The sequence below is a fragment of the Natator depressus genome, chromosome 3 (genome assembly GCF_965152275.1).
Source record: "Natator depressus isolate rNatDep1 chromosome 3, rNatDep2.hap1, whole genome shotgun sequence".
Taxonomy (NCBI): domain Eukaryota; kingdom Metazoa; phylum Chordata; order Testudines; family Cheloniidae; genus Natator; species Natator depressus.
The window spans coordinates 197,763,393-197,786,697 of NC_134236.1; the positions used below are offsets into that span (position 1 = coordinate 197,763,393).

Below are 23,305 nucleotides of genomic sequence, written 5' to 3' on the forward strand. Positions count from 1 at the left end.
AATCTGTGCACATTGGAAACCTTGCAGCTTCATTGCTACTCTGGAAGGGAGACAAGTCCCACCATTTTACAGAATGACTAACAGTCACTTGTGGCAGATGTGAGAATAGAACCCAGAGACCAAATTTCCCACTTCTGTTCCAGCCCCTTTATGCTGCCTGAGCATTGCAAAAGGGGTGGAATCTGGCTGCAGCTACCAAGTTGATAATTCCTTCATCAGAAGGTAACTGTGTGTTAGTGATCCTGGCTTCTACACCAGCACTTTCCCTCTGCACCCCAGTGTAGAAGCAATGAAAGGGGAAATGGGAGAAGGTGGAGCAGCAGATTTCTGCTCATGTTGTGCCAATAGACAACTAGTATATGGTCTCTTAACTATCATAGCTAGTTGTCCATAATATATATGGGGGTTAATATAAACCATGGTGGGGGGAGGGATAGCTCAATGGTTTGAGCATCGGCCTGCTAAACCCAGGGTTGTGAGTTCAATCCTTGAGGTGGCCATATAGGGATCTGGGGCAAAAATTGGGGATTGGTCCTGCTTTGAGCAGAGGGTTGGACTAGATGACCTCCTGAAGTCCCTTCCAACCCTGATATTCTATGAATATAACTTTATGTTGGAGCTGGACCAGCTTGAGAGTCGGAGCGATAACCAGTCACACATTACCGCTTAGAAAGAACCTGCCAAGTGTATATCTAGGTATATTGTCTGTAAAAAGAGCTATTCCTGCATATGTAACCACAGTTTCATTATTGTTCCTTTTTAGTGGCTGGCCCAAAGATCACTACTGCTGCCAGCAAATAGAGTTGGCAGTTAGTCTTTTAATTCAATTAGTAGAGGTTTTCGTGGAAATTAGTGACAATGGGGAATGTTCTGATCATGTAGTATGACCTTCTGCATTAATGTGGGCTACAGACCCTCACCCAATTTCTGAATCAAGCCGGTAACTTCTGACTGAGCTAATTTCAAAGCTACATCTATACTACAAGCTAGGGGTGTGATTCCCCGCTTGCGTACGCATACTCAACTCGCTCTCATCTGAGCTCGCGTGCAAAAAACATAGCAGCGCAGCAGCGGCATGCGCAGTGGCAGTGATGGTACGAGCTAGCCGCCCCAGTAGGTACCCACGGGGTTCATGCTGGTTTGTGCTTGGTGTGGCTAGCCTGTGCCACCACGGCCGCTGACTGTGCTACTGTGGTGATGCTGCTATTTTTAGTGTGCTAGCTCAGATGAGAGCGAGCATGAAGTATGTGCACATGAGCTGGAAATCATACTCACAGCCTATAATGTAGACACAGCCAGTCTGAATTTGTCTAGTTTAAACTTCTAACCGTTGGATCTCGTTCTACCTTTTTCTGCTATTAATATCTTCTCTACGTAGGTGCCTAGGCTCCGCTTAATCTTCTCTTAGATAAACTAAATACATTGAGCTTCAGCCTTGTACTATAAGATGTGTTTTCAAGGCCTGAAATTATTGTAGCTCTTTTCTGAAACCGTTCCGATTTTTTAACCTCTTCTTTTGAAGTGGATTTGCCAGCAGTGGACACAATATTCTGGTAACTGTTTTGCTAATGCTGTATGCAGAAGTTATATCACCTCTCCACTCTTACTTGGTAGTCACCTGTTTATGCATCCAATGATTACTTTAGCCCAACGGTGCTCTGAGAGGTGAGAGTCTATTGGTTATTTGCCATGATCTCAAAGTCTCTTTGTTTCAATACGTCCAGAATACAGTACGCCATCTTGTAACACGTGTTCTTTGTTCCAAGAGTGGTCAGGAAGGAGTTACACAATAACAAAAGGGAACAAATATGCACTCAGCACAAAATCAATAGGTTGAGAACAAAATTAACCAAAACACCCAAAAGATGTGAAGAGAAGAAAATCTTTAATTGCCTACACAGCAATGCTAGAGGCCTGGGTAACAAACAAGAGGAATTGTAATTGCTTATTTATGAGCAAAAATTTGACTTAGTTGGTATTACTGAAACCTGGTGGGATGATTCCCATGATTGGAATGTTAAAATCAATGGTTACAGCCTATTTAGGAAGGATTGAATGAGCAAAAGGAGAGGGTTATCAAAAGTGACAGCCTGTTCCAAGTCATTGATAGTGTAGAAGAAAATGTCTGGAATGCTTATGGATCAGTGTCCTAACAGATAATGTACAAGAGGGGGTATTAGTTGATGTCTGCTACGGAGCATGAAATCACACTACTGGATAGTATGACCAGCTCCTAAAGCACCTATCTATAATCTATGATGGTGGGGAAGCTTAGTGATCATAGGGTGAGGAAGACTTCAATCTGAATGACATATGCTAGAGGTCTCGTGCTGGCAGTCCTAAAACATCCTTAGAATTTCTAAGTACTAGAAATAACAATTTCCTAACAAAGTGTTGCATACAGCATGGGGGAAGTCTTTATTTAGAGCTTGTCTTGACCTGAGGAATTGATCAGAGAACTAAAAATTAGTGATAGTTTATGTAGATGTGATCATGACTTTATCACATTTGTTATGTGTGAACAGAATAAGTCCAAACCTGTAATATATATACTTGATGCTTTGAAAGGGCCAGTTTCACAGTGCTTAAAACAATTGAGCCAGATCAGATGGGAGGAAGAATTTAAACTGAAAAATGTGAATGATTATCGAGAATTGTTTAAGAACGTTTTACTAGATGCCCCAAAAGCCACAATTGAGAGAAATCCATGCTGCTTTAAAAAACAAAAAACACATAGTGGCTTAGAGAGGAAGTGAAGGCAGCTTATATGGAAGAAATGGGAAATTGATAGCTTCTGGTTTATATTCATTACTAGGAATTTGTATATTAATGAGGAGGTAGACTGTAAGGAAATCAGAACTGATGGAATTGAAAAAAAACAGAATCTGTTCAGGTTAAAATCACCTGGGGGGGGACAGATAACAAAGGCTCCACTGGGATAGCACTTGGGGTCTGCTATAGACCTCCAGGATCTGGTTTGCATATGGTTAGAGACCTCTTTAATATTTTAAATGAAATGAATACTTCTGGGAATTGTGTGATTGTTGGAGACTTTAATTTCCCATGTATAGACTGGAGGACAAATGTTATTAATAATGGTAGGTCCCAGATATTCCTGGATTTGATAGCTGACATTTCTTCAGCAAATAGGCACCAACCAACAAGAAGTGATTCCCTTTTAGATTTAGTATTCGTAAGTAGCGAGGACCTCATAGAAGAAATGGTTGTAGAGGAAAGGCTTGGTTTGAGTGATCATGAGCTAATTCAGTTTAAACTAAATGGGAGGAGAAACAAAAATAGGTCTGCAACTAGGGTCTTTGATTTCAAAAGGGCAAACTTTAAAAAATTAAGGGAATTAGGGAAGTGGACTGGACTGAAGGATCCGAATGTAGAGGAGACTTGGAATTACTTAAATCAAAGTTGCAGAAGTGTCTGATGCCTGCATCACAAGCAAAGGGGAAAATGTGCAGGGAAGAGTTGTAGACCAAGTTGGATGAGCAAGCATCTCAAACAGGTTATTAAGAGAAAGCAGAAAGCCTGCAAGAAATGGAAGATGGGAAGGATCAGCAAGGTAAGCTACCTCTTGGAGGTTAGAAAGTGTAGGGGGAAAGTGAGAACTCCCAAAAGCCAAACAGAGCTTGAAGTTGCAAAGGAAACTAAAACCAATAGTAAATAATCTATAGCCATATAAATAAAGAGAAAACAAAGGAAGAAGAAGTGGGGCCACTAAGCATTGAAGATGGGTTGGAGGATAAAGATAATCTAGGCATGGCCCAACTCCTAACTGAATGCTTTGCCTCAGTTTTTAATAATGGTAGTAAGGACCTTAGGGGTAGTGTAAGAGTGGCTAATGGAAATAAGAATAGGGAAGTAGAAATTATCACAGCTGAGTTGGAAGTCAAACTCAAACAGCTTAATGAGACCAAATCGAGGACTCAGATAATCTCCATCCAAGAATATTAAAGGAACTGGCACTACTATGGCACTCATCAGCATAGTGTCAATGCTTCACAGATAGCAATAAAATTATCTTCACAACCATCCCTGTGAGCTGCGCAGGTCTATATACCCATTTTACATATGGAGAATTAAGGCACAGAGGAATCAAGTATAATTGACAAAAATATCCACTAATTTGGGATGCCCCCACTTGAGACACCTATGGCCTGATTTTTAGTAGTACTTAGCATTTTTCTAATATATTCAAGGCACAGTTCCTACTGAATTCAGTTGCAGTTATGAGGCTCTGTACTTCTGCAAATCTGATTTCATGTGTCTCAAATTGGGCACCCAGAAAATGAGGAATTCTCAAATAGTGGCCAACTGTGCCAGATTTTGGTTTGTGACTTGCCCAACATCACATAAAAATTCTGGCGGAGATAGAATGTGAGTATGTTATTAATAACAACAAGAATTAAACTCTTTAGAACAGGAACAGTTTCCGTTGTGTTTATGTAGTGCTTAGCACAGTGTGGGCTGGTCCATGACTGAGGCTTCTAAGTACTATAATAATAATAATAGTTAATAAAGGTTGCATGGGCAACCTTAATTCTAGCATGTGCTAACTCTTGAGTGCTTGACTCTGCAACCTTAATTCTGTTTTAATGTAGTTTTTGTGTGTGTAATTTTTGAGCATTTAAATAAAGCAAAAATGAATAAATAGATATTCATGTGGAAACCTTTTCACCCATCCACTGCATGGGTCATCTGTAGGTTTGGGATCTATAGATCTCCACCATGGACCACTGCCTTTGAGGTAGTGAACCAGCTACTAGCAGGGGATGACTAGCATCAGTTTTCAGTGGGATTCACAGATATTTGATGTGAGAGGAAAGTTGAGACTTGGAAATCCTGGGTTGAATTCCAGGTGATGGAGGGAAGTGTTCTCTAGTGCAGTGGTCTCCAAAGTGGGGTGCGCAGGACCATCGCCGCCGAAGGAACGCCGCCAGCACGGCGGCAGCAGAGCTCCTGGACCTTTGATTCTTTGGCGGCATGCTCTTCTTCTTTTTTGCTTCTCCAGAGCTGGCCCTGGGGGTGCGCGATTTAAAAAATTTGGAGACCCCTGCTCTAGTGGTTATAGACCCCTCTGCTTCTCACCTGCCATCCTCCCCGGCATTTCACTCTGGCAGCTTCCTCCTCTTCCTTCTCTATACTCACTGGGCCCTGGTGTGGGGAGGAGAGCACATTGGGAGCAAAATCCTTCTGAAGTAGAAACCTGTCATGGAAAATTTCATCCCAAGTGATGAGTTTGGCCAACCATGGTGCAACTGAAAATGGGATTTGTGTTGGAGAGTTAGGCAACCATAACTACCGCCATCACTACCACCTGTGTCTTTAATGTGTTGGCTTTGGCCTCGTTCATATTGCTAGCAATACTGCTGTCTTTCTTTTGGAACATACCTCAAAATGCTTCATGTCTAGAACCGAGAATCTTTCCCAAATGTTGTCTTCAGAGAAGTGAGGATTACTGAACTTGTAATTCTTTTTTCAGTGAAGATAAGGTGGGTGAGGTAATATCTTTTATTGGACCAACTTCTGTTGATGAAAGAGATGAGCATTTTAACTACACAGAGCTCTTCTTCACTCATGTCACTAACGATATTCTGGCAGGATTCTCACCCACCTCTCTTTATTGTTTAGAAGGCAACATTGTTTTGTGATTATTTTTTTTTTAATCATATTTATTGATCTATCCCATTTTGAGCTACTAATTGTTCAATTTGTTTTGTGACTGGCTTATCTCTTCTGGGGAGCCTTTGTTTCTTGTTCAAACGGGAACTGAATGGAAGGTTCTGAAGATGGCAGTTAATCCTAGGCAGCTCTCGACCACTGGTTGTAGAGTTGCTGCTACCAGTTCCCTGAAGACCCAGTTCTTAGACAAAACTCCCCAACATCTTTCTTGAGCTAAAGAACATAAAATCCAGGAATCTGAGGGTCCTGCCAGAGTTCTGTTTTCAAAGAAGCTGAATTACAAGATGAGTAATTTCCCCCTCAGCCCTTAATTCTAGTCTTTGGGAGTTTTTAAAATTAGATTTATGGTATTGCATTTTAAAGCTAAGCTTTTGCACTGCAAAACAAAACCTATACAATACATTTTTAAACAGCTCTAGTTGACCTGTTTCGTACGGGAACCTCCTCTTGCAAATGTAAGCAGTTTGTTTTTTAACTGTTCCTCCCCTCTGTTCATTCTCCTTCCAGTCCTTGTATCCAGCACCTTTTTCTTTCTGTCTGGGCCTCCATACCACTTCTCCTGAGTAATATCCTTACATCTTCTTCCTCAAGTCTGGGAAAGGTACTGAGGGCAGGTCTACACTACAAATTTACAGCAGCAGAGCTAGAGCGCTTCTGGTGAAGATGCTCTAAGCTGAGCAAAGAGAGCTCTCCCGTTGGCTTAATGATTCCACCTCTGTGAGAGGCGGTAGCTGTTCTCCTGTTGATACAGCGCTGACTACACCGGCGCTTTGGTTGGTATAACGATGTCACATAGAGGTGTAGATTATTCACATCCCGAGCAATGTAGTTATACCGAAGTAATTTTGTAGTGTAGACCAGGGCTAAGAGGTACTAAATACAAGGTCAAACAGATACTTTAGCATAAATAGTTAGCACACAGCAGCAAGGAAACCTGCACAACACTTTCAGAAGACAAGCTTGGTAGCTTAAATTCATAACTTTGATAGACACTAAAAATCTCAGTCTTAAACCATAAATCCAGTGTCTTTATTGTTACAACAATCCATAACCCACTAACCTCCTCTTTCTGTCCTGTGACTACTGGGTTATTAATGGGCCACTTCACCTTGAACACACCCTGAGCAACATAAGTTTCGCCGGCATAAGTGGTAGTGTTCACAATGCTATGTCAGCAGGAGAGCTCTTCCCCCATCGGCACAGAGTGGCTACATGAGAGATCTTACAGCAGCGCAGCTGCATCAGTACAGCTGTGCTGCTGTAAGCTCTCTAGTGTAGACATAGTCTTAGTACCTTGCCCAGACTTGAAGAGGTCTGTGTAGTTTGAAAGGTTGTCTCTCTCACCAGCAGAATCATAGAATCAGAGGATTAGAAGGGACCACAAGGTACCAACAGAAGTTGGGCCAGTAGAAGATGTTACCTCACCCACCTTGTCTCAAAGATATTTGTTGTAATTTGCCATTCTTCAACTGGCCAAAGAGGTCTCACTCTTCTAACAGTGGAGCACACTGTCCTTACCGCATTTCCCAGACGTTGCTATCCCAAGAAACCAAAGATCTGTGAGATGAATCCTTATGGTTCTTCTGACACTATATTGGATGTAAAGGAACAGTGGGTGATATGTCATAGAGGGACATAGGGAGGTTTTTTGTGGGGAGGAGTGTCTTTTTGGCACATAATAGTTTCTTGGCATTGATATTATAACAATTCTTCAAAAACTGCTAGAGAATCAATGGGAGGCATTTTTCTTATTTTTTAACATGTTAATGTATTTATAGCTTGATTTTTTCCAAAGACTGTGATCATCCCTCCCAGTGATGTCAGTTGTGCCTCTGTAAGGTCAGCACCTTTGATAATCAGGCCACTTGTTGTTAGTCAACCATTTAAAAAGTCAAAACTATTAAAATATGTAATTCCTGAGTTAAGATTGGGTATTGCTGAACATATGCAAGATCTTGTAAATGCAGTTTACACTTCGCAACACAAAAAATGGATGAATTAGCAATAGGATTATATGCTGCTGTAAGAACTTGACATTACTGACATGTAATGGGAAGTATGCCAAGAAATCAACACTGTCTGCATGAAGGAGTTAATAGAACTAAAATGTAAGCATGAGGAGACATGAAAGAACAGCATGTGACATTGTATGTGAATTAAATTAACCTTTCACTTAACACATTTGGTAGCAAGATTAATGTCTTGTGTCTGAACAATATTTAACAATAGTGACAAGTCTTCCCTTTCAAACATCTTAGTGCTGTCACTATCATTATTCAGTGATGATATTTACTTTTTCCTTGCACCCCATGCCCTTATCATGTATTCTAGTGGCAATTTATGGAGATTCATGTCTGCAACTCACTTTGTATCAAGCTGAGAATGTACCCTTAGGTTTGTATTAAGATTATTTTGCCCTTCTGCATATCTAATTACCTGCATGATTAACTAAGTGACGACATGAACACGTTGACTATACTAAATAATTACTTTGGCTATCTGAAAATTTAAATTAATCTTAATGTTATACTATCACATGGCATTGATGCATCTTGCTTTTGTAAGCATATGTTTCAAGCGATAATGAGCAATATTAAGGTTTGTACTCTCGCCTCTTAAAAATTCTTTAAAATTATAGAGGGAAAAATGAATATAATTGAACTTCTTAAGTCAAGGTCAAAGGCTTCTCCAAAGATGTTTTCCTATTGTACTTTTTCAAAGTTCTATCAATGGAGGTAAGGGTCTTGGGAATTTCTGAAGTAGAATCAGATTTTTAAACTGCATAATTCAGATGACATTGTTAGATATAAATCAGCATAGATAGTAGATCCCTTTTCGATCTTTATATGCACTCTCAGTTCTTGAAGATGGCAACAAATTATTTTTTTACAAATGACAAGTCACATGCTGGATATTCATATAAGCTATTGGTTTTGTGTGTCTTTTTTTTTTTTTTTTTTAAAGAGCTGAAATAAACATACAAGGAAGGTTGAGCATTTTTGGTTTTAATGAACTGTGCTATTCCAGGGAATCTGTTCAGAGCAGTGAATTTACATACATTTGAGATCTTGATTTTAATTCTAGCACTTCGAGAAACTAACACTATCTGCAGCTTGAAGAAACTCATCATGAACACACACACAGCGACTCAGCTGTGAAGGTGCAGTAGTAAAATTCACAACTATTATGTAGAACGTAGGTGGTGGACAATAAAGGCTAAAAATCCTTAAAACTTAATTAACTACACTTTACACATTCATTTATAACAGTTATCAGCATTCATCCTTTTGTATTCTAAGTGTATCCTGTCTAGTCTTTCTCTGCACTTTGGAAAGTAAAGTTAGAAAATGAAATGAAATTAGTTGTCCAAAAGGAGCTAATTGCCTACTTCACCTGTAGCTGAAACTTTCCAGTGTTTAAGTCTTGTTTTCAAATTCAGTTACTCAATTTCCTTAAAGAAACGGTGATAATTTAACTGCAGTCACTTATCTATTTAGAAAACTCCACAGACAGCAATAGTATAAAAAATTGCAAATTTTTTTTAAGACTGGAAATGTCTATGGAAAATAATGATCTGGGAGAACTAGTGCACTCCAGTTGTGATCCTGTTTTCTTACTATATTTGACAGTCTGTTAAGCAGATTGGCAAATTCACTAATTAATCAATTATGGGGGAGTGAAGAAGGGATCTAAGTATAGAACTCCTTTTTCTCTTATTGTTTGACTTGCACAGGTTCTGGCAATATCTTTGTCAAAATCCTCAAATTGCTTTTCCTAGAATTGTCTGAATTTAAAAAGTGTTCTTTGGGATTAGTGGATGAATGTAAATGTTCCGAAGACCAATTATATTTAATCTTAGATATTGAACATTACATTTTGATGAACCCAGACTTCAAGTTCCTTAGACAGATGAAGAGTTCTTAGTATCTATTTGATTTCTATTTTGTACTGGAGAAAGATTTAGTTGTTTTAAAACATTATTCTTTGATAGCAGGTAAGTAATCCAAAAGTGTCTGCAGTATACTACATATATTACACACAGTAGAATTTTATGAAACTGAGCTCTGGACAGCAGAAACACTTGATATTTTTGTCACAAAAATTATACATTTGAGTAGAAAAAAGTCTATCACAGTAAATAGGGATTATCCAGTACTAAGAATAAATCATTTTGACAGTTGAAAATTTTTGTTAAGCAAGCGAGAAAAAATAAAGTGCAGTAATATGCTTTATGTATGTCTGAATTTTAACTTTAAAGAGACATTCTCAGTTTTATTAATCATACTGTAAAAAAAAATTACCTACCTTATAAATACAACTTAAAAATGCATGCTACTTTTCATATATGCCATTTATTTCTGGTTATTAGTACTACAGTATTTATTTGCAAATACTACAGGGAGTGCTTAACTGCTACTTCCACTGGAATTACTTTTTTCTTGTAAATAATTCTGTTAAATTTTTATAAAAGCACCAAACCTAAACTTTAAGCTAGGTTTGAGTTGTCCCTTTAATTTCTGATTTTGTGAAAAGTGAAGTTTTTCTACATTTATTTGTGACTTGTTACATTTTTTCTTATAGTGGAGTTCTTGTGGAGTCACACAACAGAGAGCATGTGTGTAGGATATATGTCAGCACAGGATGGCAAAGCAAAGGTAAGCCATAAGGAATAGGTTGTGACCTAAAAACTTCTACAATGACTTTAATTTTATTTTGAAGTCATGCGAAGTAACTCAGTGTTGAAATATTATTTTAAAAGCGACATAATATAAGATTCAGTTTACTCGATTATCTGCAACCTTGCTACTGTTGGAGCGCTTTCTGCTCCTTGGCCAGGCTAGTGACCAATACTGTTAACACAAAACAGCCTTAGGATCAGACTTCTATAAAGGTCTGCAAGGAAAAGTTGTAATAATGAATTAAGGAAAAAGAAAGCTATGCATTCATTATGAATGAGTGCATATTTTAGCATTCTGCCTGGACTTGAGTGTTCAAATCAGCTATCTCACTGGTAGTTTGCCACTCTTGATCATTTTGATAGTGCTTTTCATTGGTGATGTGCCCTGTGTTCATCTGATATTTTAGATTTGTGTAGCTAATGTTTAAATCCTTCCTACTTCCCTTTATAGGGGGTTACTAACAACTCTGACTTTTACATTTTTGTATTTTTAAAGCCTTGCTTATTTAGATTATGATAAATCTCTTATCATTTAATTAAACTGTTTATCTGATCTTGATCCTGGCAATATAGATTGAAAAGATGAATCAAAAGAAATTTACTGCTACATGTTGAAAGGAAAAGTGAAGCAGAATAGGAACTCTTCTGCTTTAGATAAGTTAAGTAAATGGATGCTGTTTGATTATTTTTTTTAAGCACTCTAATGAGAATGAGACTTTAGACTATACTGTAGTACATAGTGTTGGGTATCTAGTCATCAAGTGCATTGAATTTCCTCTTTTCACCATTTAAGGTGATCATTATTTATAGCTTCCATAGGTGTGCTTGGTGCCTCACAGATGCATAGGAAAAACACCTTTCTCAGAAGTGGTTATGTAAAGGCAGTTTTATACAGATTTAGCTGTTTTGATTGGGGTGTGATATTTTTAAGGAAACAGGTAGCTATACTGAAAACTGCTAGTGTGGGTGCAGTTTATAGAGGTGCCTTATATCAGTATAGCTTGTTGCCATTCACTTACAGGAATAGCTATGCCAGTATAACTGTATTACTCCTAGGTGGATTGTACTATTTTAACTATACTGGTGTAGTTAGATGTTAGAGTTTTTGTGTGATGATAAGCCCTTAGGAAGATAATAGATATAAAAATTGAAATACCCCATGACAGGTTGGAAATGGGAGGAGAGGGTATAACACAAAAAATCCAAGCTTATTCCTAGGATCCTTTATCATAAAGAATTCAGATCAGCTTGGCAGTTTCTTGGATTTTTAATATAAGATTTTGGTTTTGCCCACATAATTGGGTATGAGACTGTGAGAACATAGCATAGTTGAGTGTAGCGATGGAAAGTGAAACAAAAGAAAGGGATATGCCATATAGGAGTGATGTGCCATGGTTGAGGACAAGGCGAGCTGTTTTCAGGCATGGGGCGGTTATGGGGAGAAGACTGGAGTTGTGAGTGAGAGGCAAATGGGGCATTCTGGAGAGAAGTGTGGGCAGAGCATACAGTGTGAAAAGGAAAACAGAAGAAGGTGAGATGCAGGCAGGAACAGAGCTGCGTAGAATTTGAACATGAGGATGCGTACAAATTGATGTGGAAACAAAACTGGAGAAGGAACTTGGTGAGAGAGGGCGGGTCAGTTTTACAGCTAGAGAGATGAGATGATTTGATGAGAGCCCAGATACTTTGGGAGAAAGTTAGAGAGATGACCCCAGTAACTGTGAGCCTGAGTGATCAGAGGTGTAGTTCAGTTCTCAGCAGTGTTAAAGGGGGGGAGGAGAGGGTTCAGAAAGACGTTTGCTTTTTGCTGTGGTTAATTAGTGAGACATCAAGGAGGACAATTTCTCCCTTCTATGCAGTCCTGTATTTCTGTCTGAGGTAGATTTACAAGTAATTATCACAAATGTATCTGAAACCATGGGAGTAGATGAGCTCATCTGAGGAATAAGTATGTAGAGAGAAACAAAGACAAGGATACCAACAGAGGCTATGTCTACACTATGACCCAGGGGTGGGATTCCCCTGCCATGTACACATACTCCTGCTAGCTCACATTGAGCTCGTGCAAGTATAATTAGCAATGTAGTCACAGCAGCACCAGCAGTGAAGGCACGGCTGAGCTGTGCCAAATCCAAGCCCACCTGAACCGATGAGAGCTACAATGAGTAAGGGTACACGAGCAAGAGAATCACATCCCTTCGCTCGTAATGTAGACAATAACCTGAGGGAAAAGGAGGAAAAGCAGCTGGTTACAGAGATGCTGACACAGCAGCCAATGGTGCACACTTTTCTATGGCACATGTACAGCTTATTTCCTTGGATAATCAACTGGAGAGAAATGTAGTGTCACTGAGTTCTTATTTATTTTAGGGTTTGTTTTTTTTTTTAAAAAGAATCTAGTTTCTCAAACTCAAGTTAGTGAAGCTAGAACAAGCCCAGCTGCAGATGTTCCAGAATCAGCAGTTGTGAATGTATAAACCTGCTTCATTCTTTATATTTTTGATCCTGACATATAGTCATTAAAAGAAGTGAAATGTTAAATTATATTAGAAATAAAAGCTGGTTTTGTTTACACAATAAGGCTCCTAGAGCTGGTGTGAGGAAATGTTTGTTCCTAGCTAGCGGTAGCCTACTGAAGTCTTTAGTATTTCATATGAAATGTGGTTAGTAATGAGCACTAGCTATACAGTGCCATACCCAGAGACGTTTTCCTACTCGCAGTTGCATCGTTTGACATCTGGTGTACATTGTTTTCATATTGCTGGTAAATTCTCCAGCTGGTAATCTTGATTGGGCTGACAGACACAGCTGCTTCTCTTGGTTCACTTTTAAATTATGCTTTTGACCTTCATTGAAGAAAGTTAATCCCTCTCCCTTTCTTCCTCCTTTGAGCCTGTGGCTGCAAATGCTTTCCAGAGAAAAACCACAAATGCCTTGGCTGCCGACTTCTATTGATCAAAAAATAATCTTCTGTCATAAAGGCTGGAATTTTGTTGTATTGCAAGTAAGGTTAAGTCATAGAAGGAAAGCCAGGCTTGAAATAGAACACAGTGTATTGCAAATAATTTTTTTTCTTTAAAAGAGTAAATATTTGGCAAACTTAACATTACCTGGCTGCTGTGAAAAAATAATGGTATTAGTGACATAAAAGTACAGGATAGCCATGTATAAAACTCCAGAAGCAAAATGGTCAAGCAGGTAGCATAAAATTGACTTGCTTCCCTGTTTATCCAAGTTTTTCTCAGCCTTCACTCGTCCTGGGCTAAAGTCTATTCTGAAGTCAAGTGGTTCACATCATGACCAGCCAAAGGCTGGCTGTTAATGATTGAGGAATTCACAGGCAGTGCATATCAATACAGCAAGTCCATTGGTAGCAACATTTTGTAAAATGTTAAGATATTAAGAGTTGTAAAAGGAACACATTAAAATCATAATTATGTATATATTTATAGAATAATAGGTTAAGGGTCTCTTCTAGTCTTAGATCATTTAGTGTGACTTCCTGTGCGTCATAGACATTTCAATGTCACATAGCTACCCTGTATTGAGCCCAGAAACATTTGTGTTTGGTTCATGCATACCTCTCAGCAAGACATCCAGTCTTGATTTGAAGAGATGGAGAATCCCCTCTTCCTTTGGTTATTTTTTCCAATAGTTAATCTCCCTCACTGTTAAAAAATTGTGCCTAATTTCTAACTTGAATTTATCTGGCTTCAGATTCCAGCCAGTGGTTCTTGTTATGCCTTTCACCACTTGATTGAAGAGACCTTTAGTGCTCCGTATTTTCTCCCAGGGAAAGTACTTATACATTGAAATCAAGTCACCTCTCAATATTTTGGTAAACTAAACACTTTGAGTTCTAAGTCTCTCAATGTACAGCCTCAAATCACTTGTGTGGCTGTTCTGTGTAACCCCTCCAATTTGTCAACATCCTTTTGAAAATGTGAACACCAGAATTGTTGACAGTAGTCTAGTATGATGGCATGTCTCCACTTAAAATGTTGCTGCAGCGCAGCTGTAGCCCTTCAGTGAAGATACTGCCTACGCTGATAGCAGGGCCTCTCCGACTGGCATAGGTATTCCATCTCCCTGAGAGGCAGTAGCTAGGTCAACTGGAGAATTCTCCAGTTGACCTAACAGTGGCTACATTGGGGGTTAGGTCAGTTTAACTGTGTCACTTAGGGGTGTGGATGTTTCACACCCTTGAGCAATGTAGTATACCAACCTAATTTCCTAGTGTAGAACAGGCCTCAGTCTCACAAGTGCTCTCTACAGAGGTAAAATCACCTTCCTGCTCCTCTTCACTGCTTCCCTATTGATACATCCATGCATCTCATTAGCCCTTTTTGCCACAGCATCCCACTGGGAGCTCATGTTCAGTTGTCTGTCCACTATGACCCCTAAATCCTTCTCAGAGTTGCTGCTTTCAGGATATAGTCCTCCATACTTTAGGTGTGTCCTGCATTCTGTCTTTCTAGATGTATACATTTGCATTTGTCTGTATTCAATTGCATTTTGTTTTGATGGGCCCAGCTCACCAACCAATCTGAGTCATTCAATATCACTGCCCTGTCTTCATCATTATTTACAACTCCACCAATCTTTGTGTTAACCACATATGTTATTGGCAGTGATTTTATATTTACTTTCTGATTTCTGATAAAAAATGTTGAATCATGTCAGGTCTGGTACCCATCCCAGTGGAACCCAACAAGAAACATCTCCATTAGATGATGATCCCCCATCGATAACTATGTCGTGAGATCTCTGAGCCAGTTTTTAATCCATTTAACATTTGTTTTCATATTGTACATTGCTATTTTTTTTATCAGAATGCTGTGTAGTAAGTCAAGTCAAATGCCTAGCAAAAGCCTTAAGGGTATTACATCTATGTAGTTATCTTTATGAACCAAACTTGTAATTTCATTAAAGAATGAAATCAGATTTGTTTGACAAGACCTATTTTCAATAAAACCATATTGACTTCCATTAATTATATTCCTATACTTTTAGTTTTCATTAATTGAAGTCCATATCAGCTTTTCCATATCAGCTTTTCCTGGGTCATTCTACTTGCCCTTTTTGGCACAACATTTAATTTTCTGGAATTTCCCCAGTATTCCAAGATTTATTAAAAATTTAGCAACACGTTAGAGATCTCCTCAGCCAATTCTTATAGGAATCTTGGGTGCAAGTTAATCAGGCCTACTGATTTTTAAATGTTTATCCCTAGTAGATGCTATTTAACGTCCTTCTTAGTTACCAGTGGAGTGGAAAATACTTAATTCTCCTCGTTTTATATGAGTAAATTATCCTACTTCTTTACAAATACAGAACAGAACTATTTACTGAACAATTTTCCCTTTATTTGCATCATTAACAATTTTACCATCTCCATGTAGTAATGGCCTCATACCACTGCTAGGATCTCTTGTTCGAAGTATACTTAAAAATTCTTCTTTACCCTTAGTTCTCCCAGCCATGATTTTTTTTCCTGATGTCTTTAGCTTCCCTTATCGATTTTGTGCACTTTTCTGATTTATATGGAGTGCTGTTTATTTTCCCTGTCTTCCATTTACTTTATATATATGAATTGCTGTCTTCACTTTGCCACCGAACTAGGATGGGCTTTTAGCCTAAGTTTTTGTCCTCCTTGATTGTGGACTTTTGGCCATCTAATAAACTTTTCATAAAGGAGTCCCAATTTTCATTCATATTTTTCAGTCTAAATTTTTCTTCCCAGTCAATTTAGTTCAAGATTTTTCTCACTTTGGGAAATAAACCCTTTTGAAGTGCCAACTATTTTGGTACTGTTCTCTGCCCATATGGAATGTAATCAAGTCATGATCACTGGTCCTGAGGCCATCACCAACTTCAGTCAAGCAATAGATTAATCTTTATATGTCATTATGAGCTCCAAAGTAGTTACTTCATGTTGGGGGCACTTCTGCTTGTGTTAGAATATTATCTTCTTTAATTTTTAGAAAAGCATTTTTGTAACTCAAGTTAGACGTTTGTAATAAGGCATTTGATCGAGCCTATAACAGTAGCTCATCTCCTGTGTGTTTTCATGAACTTGTTTCTGCAGTAAATGGAAAAAAACAAACAAACAAACTTTGAAACAAAAAGATGCACACTCTTCAGTGGTGGTGTAGCATTATTAATTGCTTTTTTAAAAAGGGAGGAGGGAATTGCAGGACTTTGGCTAAAAAGTCCTGAAACAGAATACAGCTACAGTTTACAGAATGGAAAGCAGCCTTGGGGTCTAGATATATTTTTGTTCTAGCAAACAGCTCAATTTGGTTAGTCTGTTTCCTCAAGTACCCTATATAATCTCAGGACTATTTGGTATGTATAACTCAACAAATTATAGTATTGTTAGATATTTAACAAGTGATTACTGAATATTATTTCAGAGAAACAATTAAATATAGAACGTTATGAATGGAAGGAGAAATATGCCTGTCTAGTCCATCCATATTGGTACATGGCCTTCTTGTAAATGCTTCCTGATTGAATTGGACTATTGTTACCTTAGGGCTGGTCTCCACTACCGGGGAGATGGACGCTGCTGCAATCCAGCCTGTCTTCTAGCTCACTATCGTAACTATCTTATACAGGCTGCAAAGTAGCTTGGCCTTAGCCAGATAGGACATTCCTCTGCCAATAGTAAGGGTCATACACCTCTACATGTCTGTTAATATTTTAATTAGATTCCTGCCCCTCGTGAGTGTTCTATCTAAAGCAGTATGTATCAGAATTCAGTGCCACAGAATGGAAAAGGGCACCCATATTAGAGAGGATGCTGAAGGGAGTTGTGGGACTGTCTTGCCAACTACACCTACTAAGCCAGGAGAGGGGAAGATCTGACTTATCACCACAGCCTCTTGAACACCTGATGGCCCATGGTATCAAGGCAGCTAAGAGATCAAACTTTATCATTAAGGACAGTTTTTGATTGTCTGTAACCAGCAGAAAATTATTGACCCTGGCTGTTTGTGCCAGAAAGCAATCTGAAGCATGACTGAAAGATATAAAAGGAACCAATCAAGTCCAAGTGTGCCTGGAACTGCCAAGCAAGCATCTCAATTACCCTTCTCCAGAAAGAGAGGAGACTGATCAGTTATTAATCAAAATGTTTAAGTTCATGAAGGTTTGTCCATTGCTCAGAATTTGTTCAATGTGAACATGAAGGGCGTGCCACCCAGTTGGAATGAGGCATTTACCACCTCCCTTGGCAGGACAGCCAGGACCTTCCGACTGGTCTTTATCACCAGGAGATCCATAGGACCATCCTGCGTGTAGTGGGTCAGAACTCCCTAACCATCTCCTACATCTCAGCTAGAAACATTGTCCACGTCCTCTTTATCCAGCCTGCCCTGATGTCCTCACAGCAGTGGGAGCCAAACCTCTCCTTATGAAATTGACCTTCCCTTTTTAAACAACCATTAGAAGATACTACAACAAGCAACTGCATATGTTCTGAGACGGCAAACAATCTGCTCTAACTCGGATGAACAACCTAAAATAACTCTGCCACATAGTAGTTTGTAATAGAAGTGACCAGAGAAACTTGGCTTCCACCACTGGATTCTAGAAGGTGCAAATTGAAAATAGTTATGTGGCTAGGTCCCAATCTACAGCAATAGGTGAAAAAATATATACCTCAGGCTCCATGGATTCATTTACCCCGGGAAGCAAACAAAGAATCGCCATTACAAACTGTTTCCTATTTTGTTTTTATTGTTTTAATTGCAGTGGATTCTACCTAAAGCAGGTCTGTTTTTCTGTTAGAGAGTAGCTGTAATCAGAATTCTTTTCAAGACTCTAGTCTTCAATAATTGTTCCCCTGCAGCTGCCTAGGTGCTAGGTGAATGCAGATTTGTTTTGCCCTTTTTTGCCCATGGATAGCCTTTCTCTTTTTTTGCTTTCCCTCCTTCTTTGGGTCAGCAAAGAAGGTGCTAATGTCCTAAATATAGGCACTAAATATGTGGAAATGCCAGTTTAAAATATGTCCAGGCTGTCTTCATTTGCTGAATAACTGATGTCTCAGACTTCTAGAACACATGGCCTCATGCACTTATGTCACGTAGCATGCCAGACTTCACCTATGTTCCATGCAAGGCTGGCTGAAATCAGTGTGCATAGGCATGATGGTCACAGTCTCACAAAAAGTCTTCTCCTCGTTACACTAGTAGCAAGTCCTCCTTAAGATGGCAATGGAGTACCCTTCTCTACACTTTATCTGCCAAGATTCTGGTGACAGACTTCTCTACTTGGGGGTGGGGGGCTGTGACAGAATATGCCCCTATGTTCACACCCTACACAACATTGTAATAATGTTTGTAAAAAGTAGGCCTTGTGATGTATCCTTTAAAAATTCATAATTTGCTGATCGATATCATGGCAAAGTGCACAAAGCAGCGTTATATGTGAAGTCATAAACATAAGATGAGATCGTGACCAAAAGTGTTTTTTCCAGCGAAATCTGGGGAGTGGCCAAATCAGTTCCTCAGAGACAAAGGGCAAGCTGACGCCTCAGCCCAGTGTAAAGAAGGCTGATGGACCGTTATCTGCTAAGAGGCCATTCTTTGGCAGGGCAGGGGCAAAAATCTACATCTTAGCAAAGAAACAGCAGGGAGTTTCCTTTCACACAGACTGCACGTCACCTTGCTCCCAGCTGGAAATGCTTCTTAAAGGGGGGGCAGGACTATAAAAAGAAGGGGCAGACAGCCCTCTCTTTCCCTGCCCATCACATTCTCTGCACCTGAAAAGACGAAGGAGACAGCCGTTGGGGGAGTTTGGTCAGTATGACCGCTGAAAACTTTGCTTTGAATCCAGTATAGTTTGTTCAGTTAGGCACCAGTAAACATTTTCTCTTTATTTTTTTTGTAATCATTTCTGACTTTTATGCCTCATTACGTGTACTCACATAAATGCTCTCTATTTGTAGTTAATAAACTTGTTTATAGTTTTAGCTATATGCGGTGCATTTAAGTTGAAATGTCTGGATAACTGTTTAAAATACTAAGATGGCGTATTATACCCTTAAAAGAATAAGGGACTTAATATATTTTTACTGTCTGGTAGAGGGCTGGCCAGTACAAGACATACGTTCCTGGAGGAAGATCCAGGACTGGGGGGTAGGGATGTAAAAGTTTAACCAGTTAACCGATAATCATCAGTCTTATCGGTTTATGATTAAACTCCGCTCTGGGCCCCGGGGTCCCAGCTGCCGGCCCTGTGCTCCAGGGAGTCCCCAACTGCAGCGCCCCCCCATGCCCCTAGTTCCCCGCCTATGTGAACTCCTTCATGGTTAACCTTTTAACCAGTAGAATTTTAATAGCTTACATGGTTACTATTTTTAAACCTTATTTACATCCCTACTGGGGCGTGTTGGGGTCACCCTGCAGCATAAGCAATGCTGTAAGAGCCAAGGCGTGGCTGGCTGGCTGCTGCACACACTGACATAGCTAAGAGTGACTTACATGCTAGAGGCTGTTTGTGAGCAGTCCAGGGTGGAGGCTACAGCAGCAAGGCATTGTAATGGGCACCCCAAGTTACAGGGCAGGGGAGACACAGCCCCCACTAGGCTGGATTGTAGCCTGCTGTGTCACAGGAACTCATCTAGATCCCCTTCAGATTCAGCACTTATTGTCCCCTCAAGAAGCCCGCCTCCATATAAATGTCATAAAGCTCAGGGTCATTAGGAAGGCACGTGAAGCATTCCTTCCTCTTCTACGGGGATCCACAGTACAAGTGCTGACAGACACCATCATAGCTGTGGATTATATCAACAGGCAAGGGGAGCAAGATCATCTCCACGCCACCAAAAAGCCATGCAACTGTCACTTGTTCATTCCAAACCAAAACATAACAGATCAACTCTCAAGGCAATTCTTCAGCAACAAGGAGTGGTCTGTCGAAGACTCAGGCCTGTTTCTATGAGTCCCTACATGCAAAAGATGTACCGTAGCACTGTTTGCTATAGAACAGAACAAGTGTCAAGCATTCTGCCCCAGAGTGTGTTTGAGCCCTGATTCCACGACAGATGTATTTCTCATCCCTCAGACACAGTGGGATTGGTGTCTGTGCCTTTCCACTGATTCCCATGATACCAACAGCAATGAGGAAACTGAGGGAAGATGCAAGACTGATAACCCATACATGGCCCAGGCACTTCTGGTACTCTGATCTGTTCAGTCTTTCAACACAGTCCACCCATCAGCCTACCTGCTGCCCCGATAGTCTCACAGAATGGTCAGATTCTACAACTGAGAGCCTAGTTGCTGGTGGGATGATGTCCACTGAAAGTAGCTCTTGAGCTGAGCTTCAGAACATTCTGCTTCAAAGCAGGAGACCTTCAACCAGACTGACTTACAAAGGTAAATGTAAGTTGTTTTCTATTGGTGCATCTCAGTATTAGCTGTCTCTCTTGACATCGCTAGTTTCAGCAATATTGCTAGCCTTCAAATAATCTGGACTTTCCAACAATTCCATAAGAGTCCACCTATCAGTGTTATAGTCACATCATTCTCCTAGCCAGGGCCAAACTGTATTTTCCCACCATGAGGTGGCAATATTCCTGAATGGCCTCATACATTTTTTTTCCCTCCAGTTCAGCACCCTTTCCCTCTTGGAACCTCAGTATAGAATTAGAAGGGCTCATTCATGCATTCTTTTAACTCTTAGCCTTTCTGGTAGCCATTAGATCTGCAGATTGAGATCCTCGTGGCAGTTCCCCTTATCCAGAGTTTCATAAGAACCAGGTCACTCTTAAATGTCACCCCCAATTTCTGCCTAAGGTTGTCTCGGTTCCATGTAAACCAGTTCATTCACTTCATGGTTTTCTTTCCCAGGCCTTGCTCAACCCTGGAGGAAGCTAACCATCACACACTCTAAGGGCACTGTTCTATTAATTAGACAGAACAAAAGCATTCAGGAACACATCCAGACTGTGTCCTTTGCTGATACAGTTTAGGAGCAATTTATGCCCTCATAGGTTATCCAACTATATAAGGACATGTTATAAAGTTAGCCAAGTTAGACCCACCTAGCCACATGAGAGCTCATTGCACTAGGGCTGAGGCAGCCTCTGCTGCCTGTTTGAGGAATGTCCCTATATTTGAAATTTGTAGGGCAACTACATAAAGCTCAAATCATGCACTTACAAGACACTATTGCCCTGGGCCCACTTTGTCGTGTATACCTCCAGGTGTGAGGGGAAGCGGGGAGCGAGAGTACTTAGGGTGTAGGCATAGCCCCAGTGGCCATTGCTGGCTAAAGGAATCTGATTTTGTGTACTTGGGGCTCTTGCTTACAAACAGTGTAATCTGTGTGGTGAACGCATCTAGAAGAACCATACTTCTGTAGGGTAACTGTTTTGTGTAGTGTTGAAAATACAATGAAGCTTAATTTGTGATGAAACAAAAGGAACAATAATGCTTTATAGGATATTCTGGTATCTTGGGTCAAGTATTTGTTGATGGGTTCTCTTATTTGGAGACTGACACCTTTTGAAAATAGTTTTTTTTTCCTTAGTCGTGTTTTCTGTAGTATGTACAGTCCCATTGCTACCTTTCAAATTACATGTCACAATTTATAAACACTATTGTGAGGGCTTGGCTAAACAGTATTTGTACTGTTTTAACTGTATCTATTTGAAATGCTGTAGTTAAGTGGTACAACACCCTCGTGTGGAAGCTGTTATACTAATATAGTTTATTCTTATAAAACTAGTGGAATAAGATATATGTGTTTAAAGGTGCCCTATATCAATATAACTTCATAAAAATTAGGGGTTGTACCAGTTTAAATATTTTGGTTTAAAAAGCAAACCAACAAAAACAAACCATAAGTGAAATAGTTAAATCAGTTTTAAAAAACAACTGTGTAGACCTGGTCTGAGTTGTGCAATGGCAGCTAATGCTTTCTGGATGGACAGTTACCAGTTCTGGGCTTAAAGGAGTTCAACTAGAACTGCCCTCTTACATTTGGTTTATGACTAGGGCTTCAATTAAAAATCAGTAATTCATTGCCCTTGTAACTACTCTTATTTTCCATTTGAATTCCTTCGGGTTTATTTACCTTGTCTTAAAAATACATTTTTGAGGAGGATAGGAAACGGCTGGTAGAGAGGAAACCACCTATTTGCCTAAGTTGTTGTTTTGTGTTCCAACTCAACTGCTTTAAACATTGCAATTGCTCCTGCTGTTTCTGCTCTTTAGGTTTACTGAGGCCCTAAATGGGTGCTTTATTCCCATCTTGTTTCATTTGAAGCAGGATCAAAATAGGCATGTAGAAGAGACTTAATGCAATGTTGAGAAACTGAGTGGGAGCCTGCAGGAAGTACTTGTGCAATTTAATTGTGGGTTTGACTTAGGGAGGGGTGGGGGATGGTACGTGTTAATTGTGGTAGCTTGTTGTAGAAAATATTCTCTACGGAAACTGGTATTCAGGAAAAGAATTCTTTAGTTCACATTATTCATTTCCAGTAGTCCTTGTTGATTTAGGCTTTAATTCCTTCTGTTGTATCACTGCAGTCCCTTTCCTTGCAGGTGGAAAGCCGAAATAGATCTGTATTTATTATTTTTAGTATTGGAGCCCCTTGGAGCCCTAGCCCTGGATCAGGACCCTGTTTTACTAGTCTCTGTACAAACACAGAACAAAAATACAGTCCTTGCCCCCAACAAGCTTACAGTCTAAGTCAGTGGTCCCCAACCTTTCTTGTGGGAATAGCATATTGCTATTCCCAGAAGACTGTGGCAGGCGCCGGGCACCCCGCCACCGAAATGCTGCCGCTGAGAAGCAGCAGTGGCAAGAAGCGTCGCTGCCGAAATGCCGCCGAGAAACAGCAACGCTTCTCAGCAGCATTTTGGTGGGCGATTCTCCGGCGGCCGCACTTGGCGGCGGCATTTTGGTGGCGGGGTGTCCCGC

General features: G+C 39.9%; 1 protein-coding gene across 4 annotated transcripts in view; it reads left to right on the forward strand.

Annotated features, from left to right (window-relative positions):
* TASP1 (taspase 1) overlaps positions 1 to 23,305 on the forward strand; it is a 158,986-nt gene that overhangs the window by 122,769 nt on the left and 12,912 nt on the right. For all 4 annotated transcript variants that reach the window (XM_074947171.1, XM_074947169.1, XM_074947170.1 and 1 more), the window contains one exon: positions 10,273 to 10,346. In XM_074947171.1, the coding sequence (XP_074803272.1) occupies positions 10,273 to 10,346 (74 nt within the window). The remainder of the gene's footprint in view (positions 1 to 10,272; positions 10,347 to 23,305) is intronic.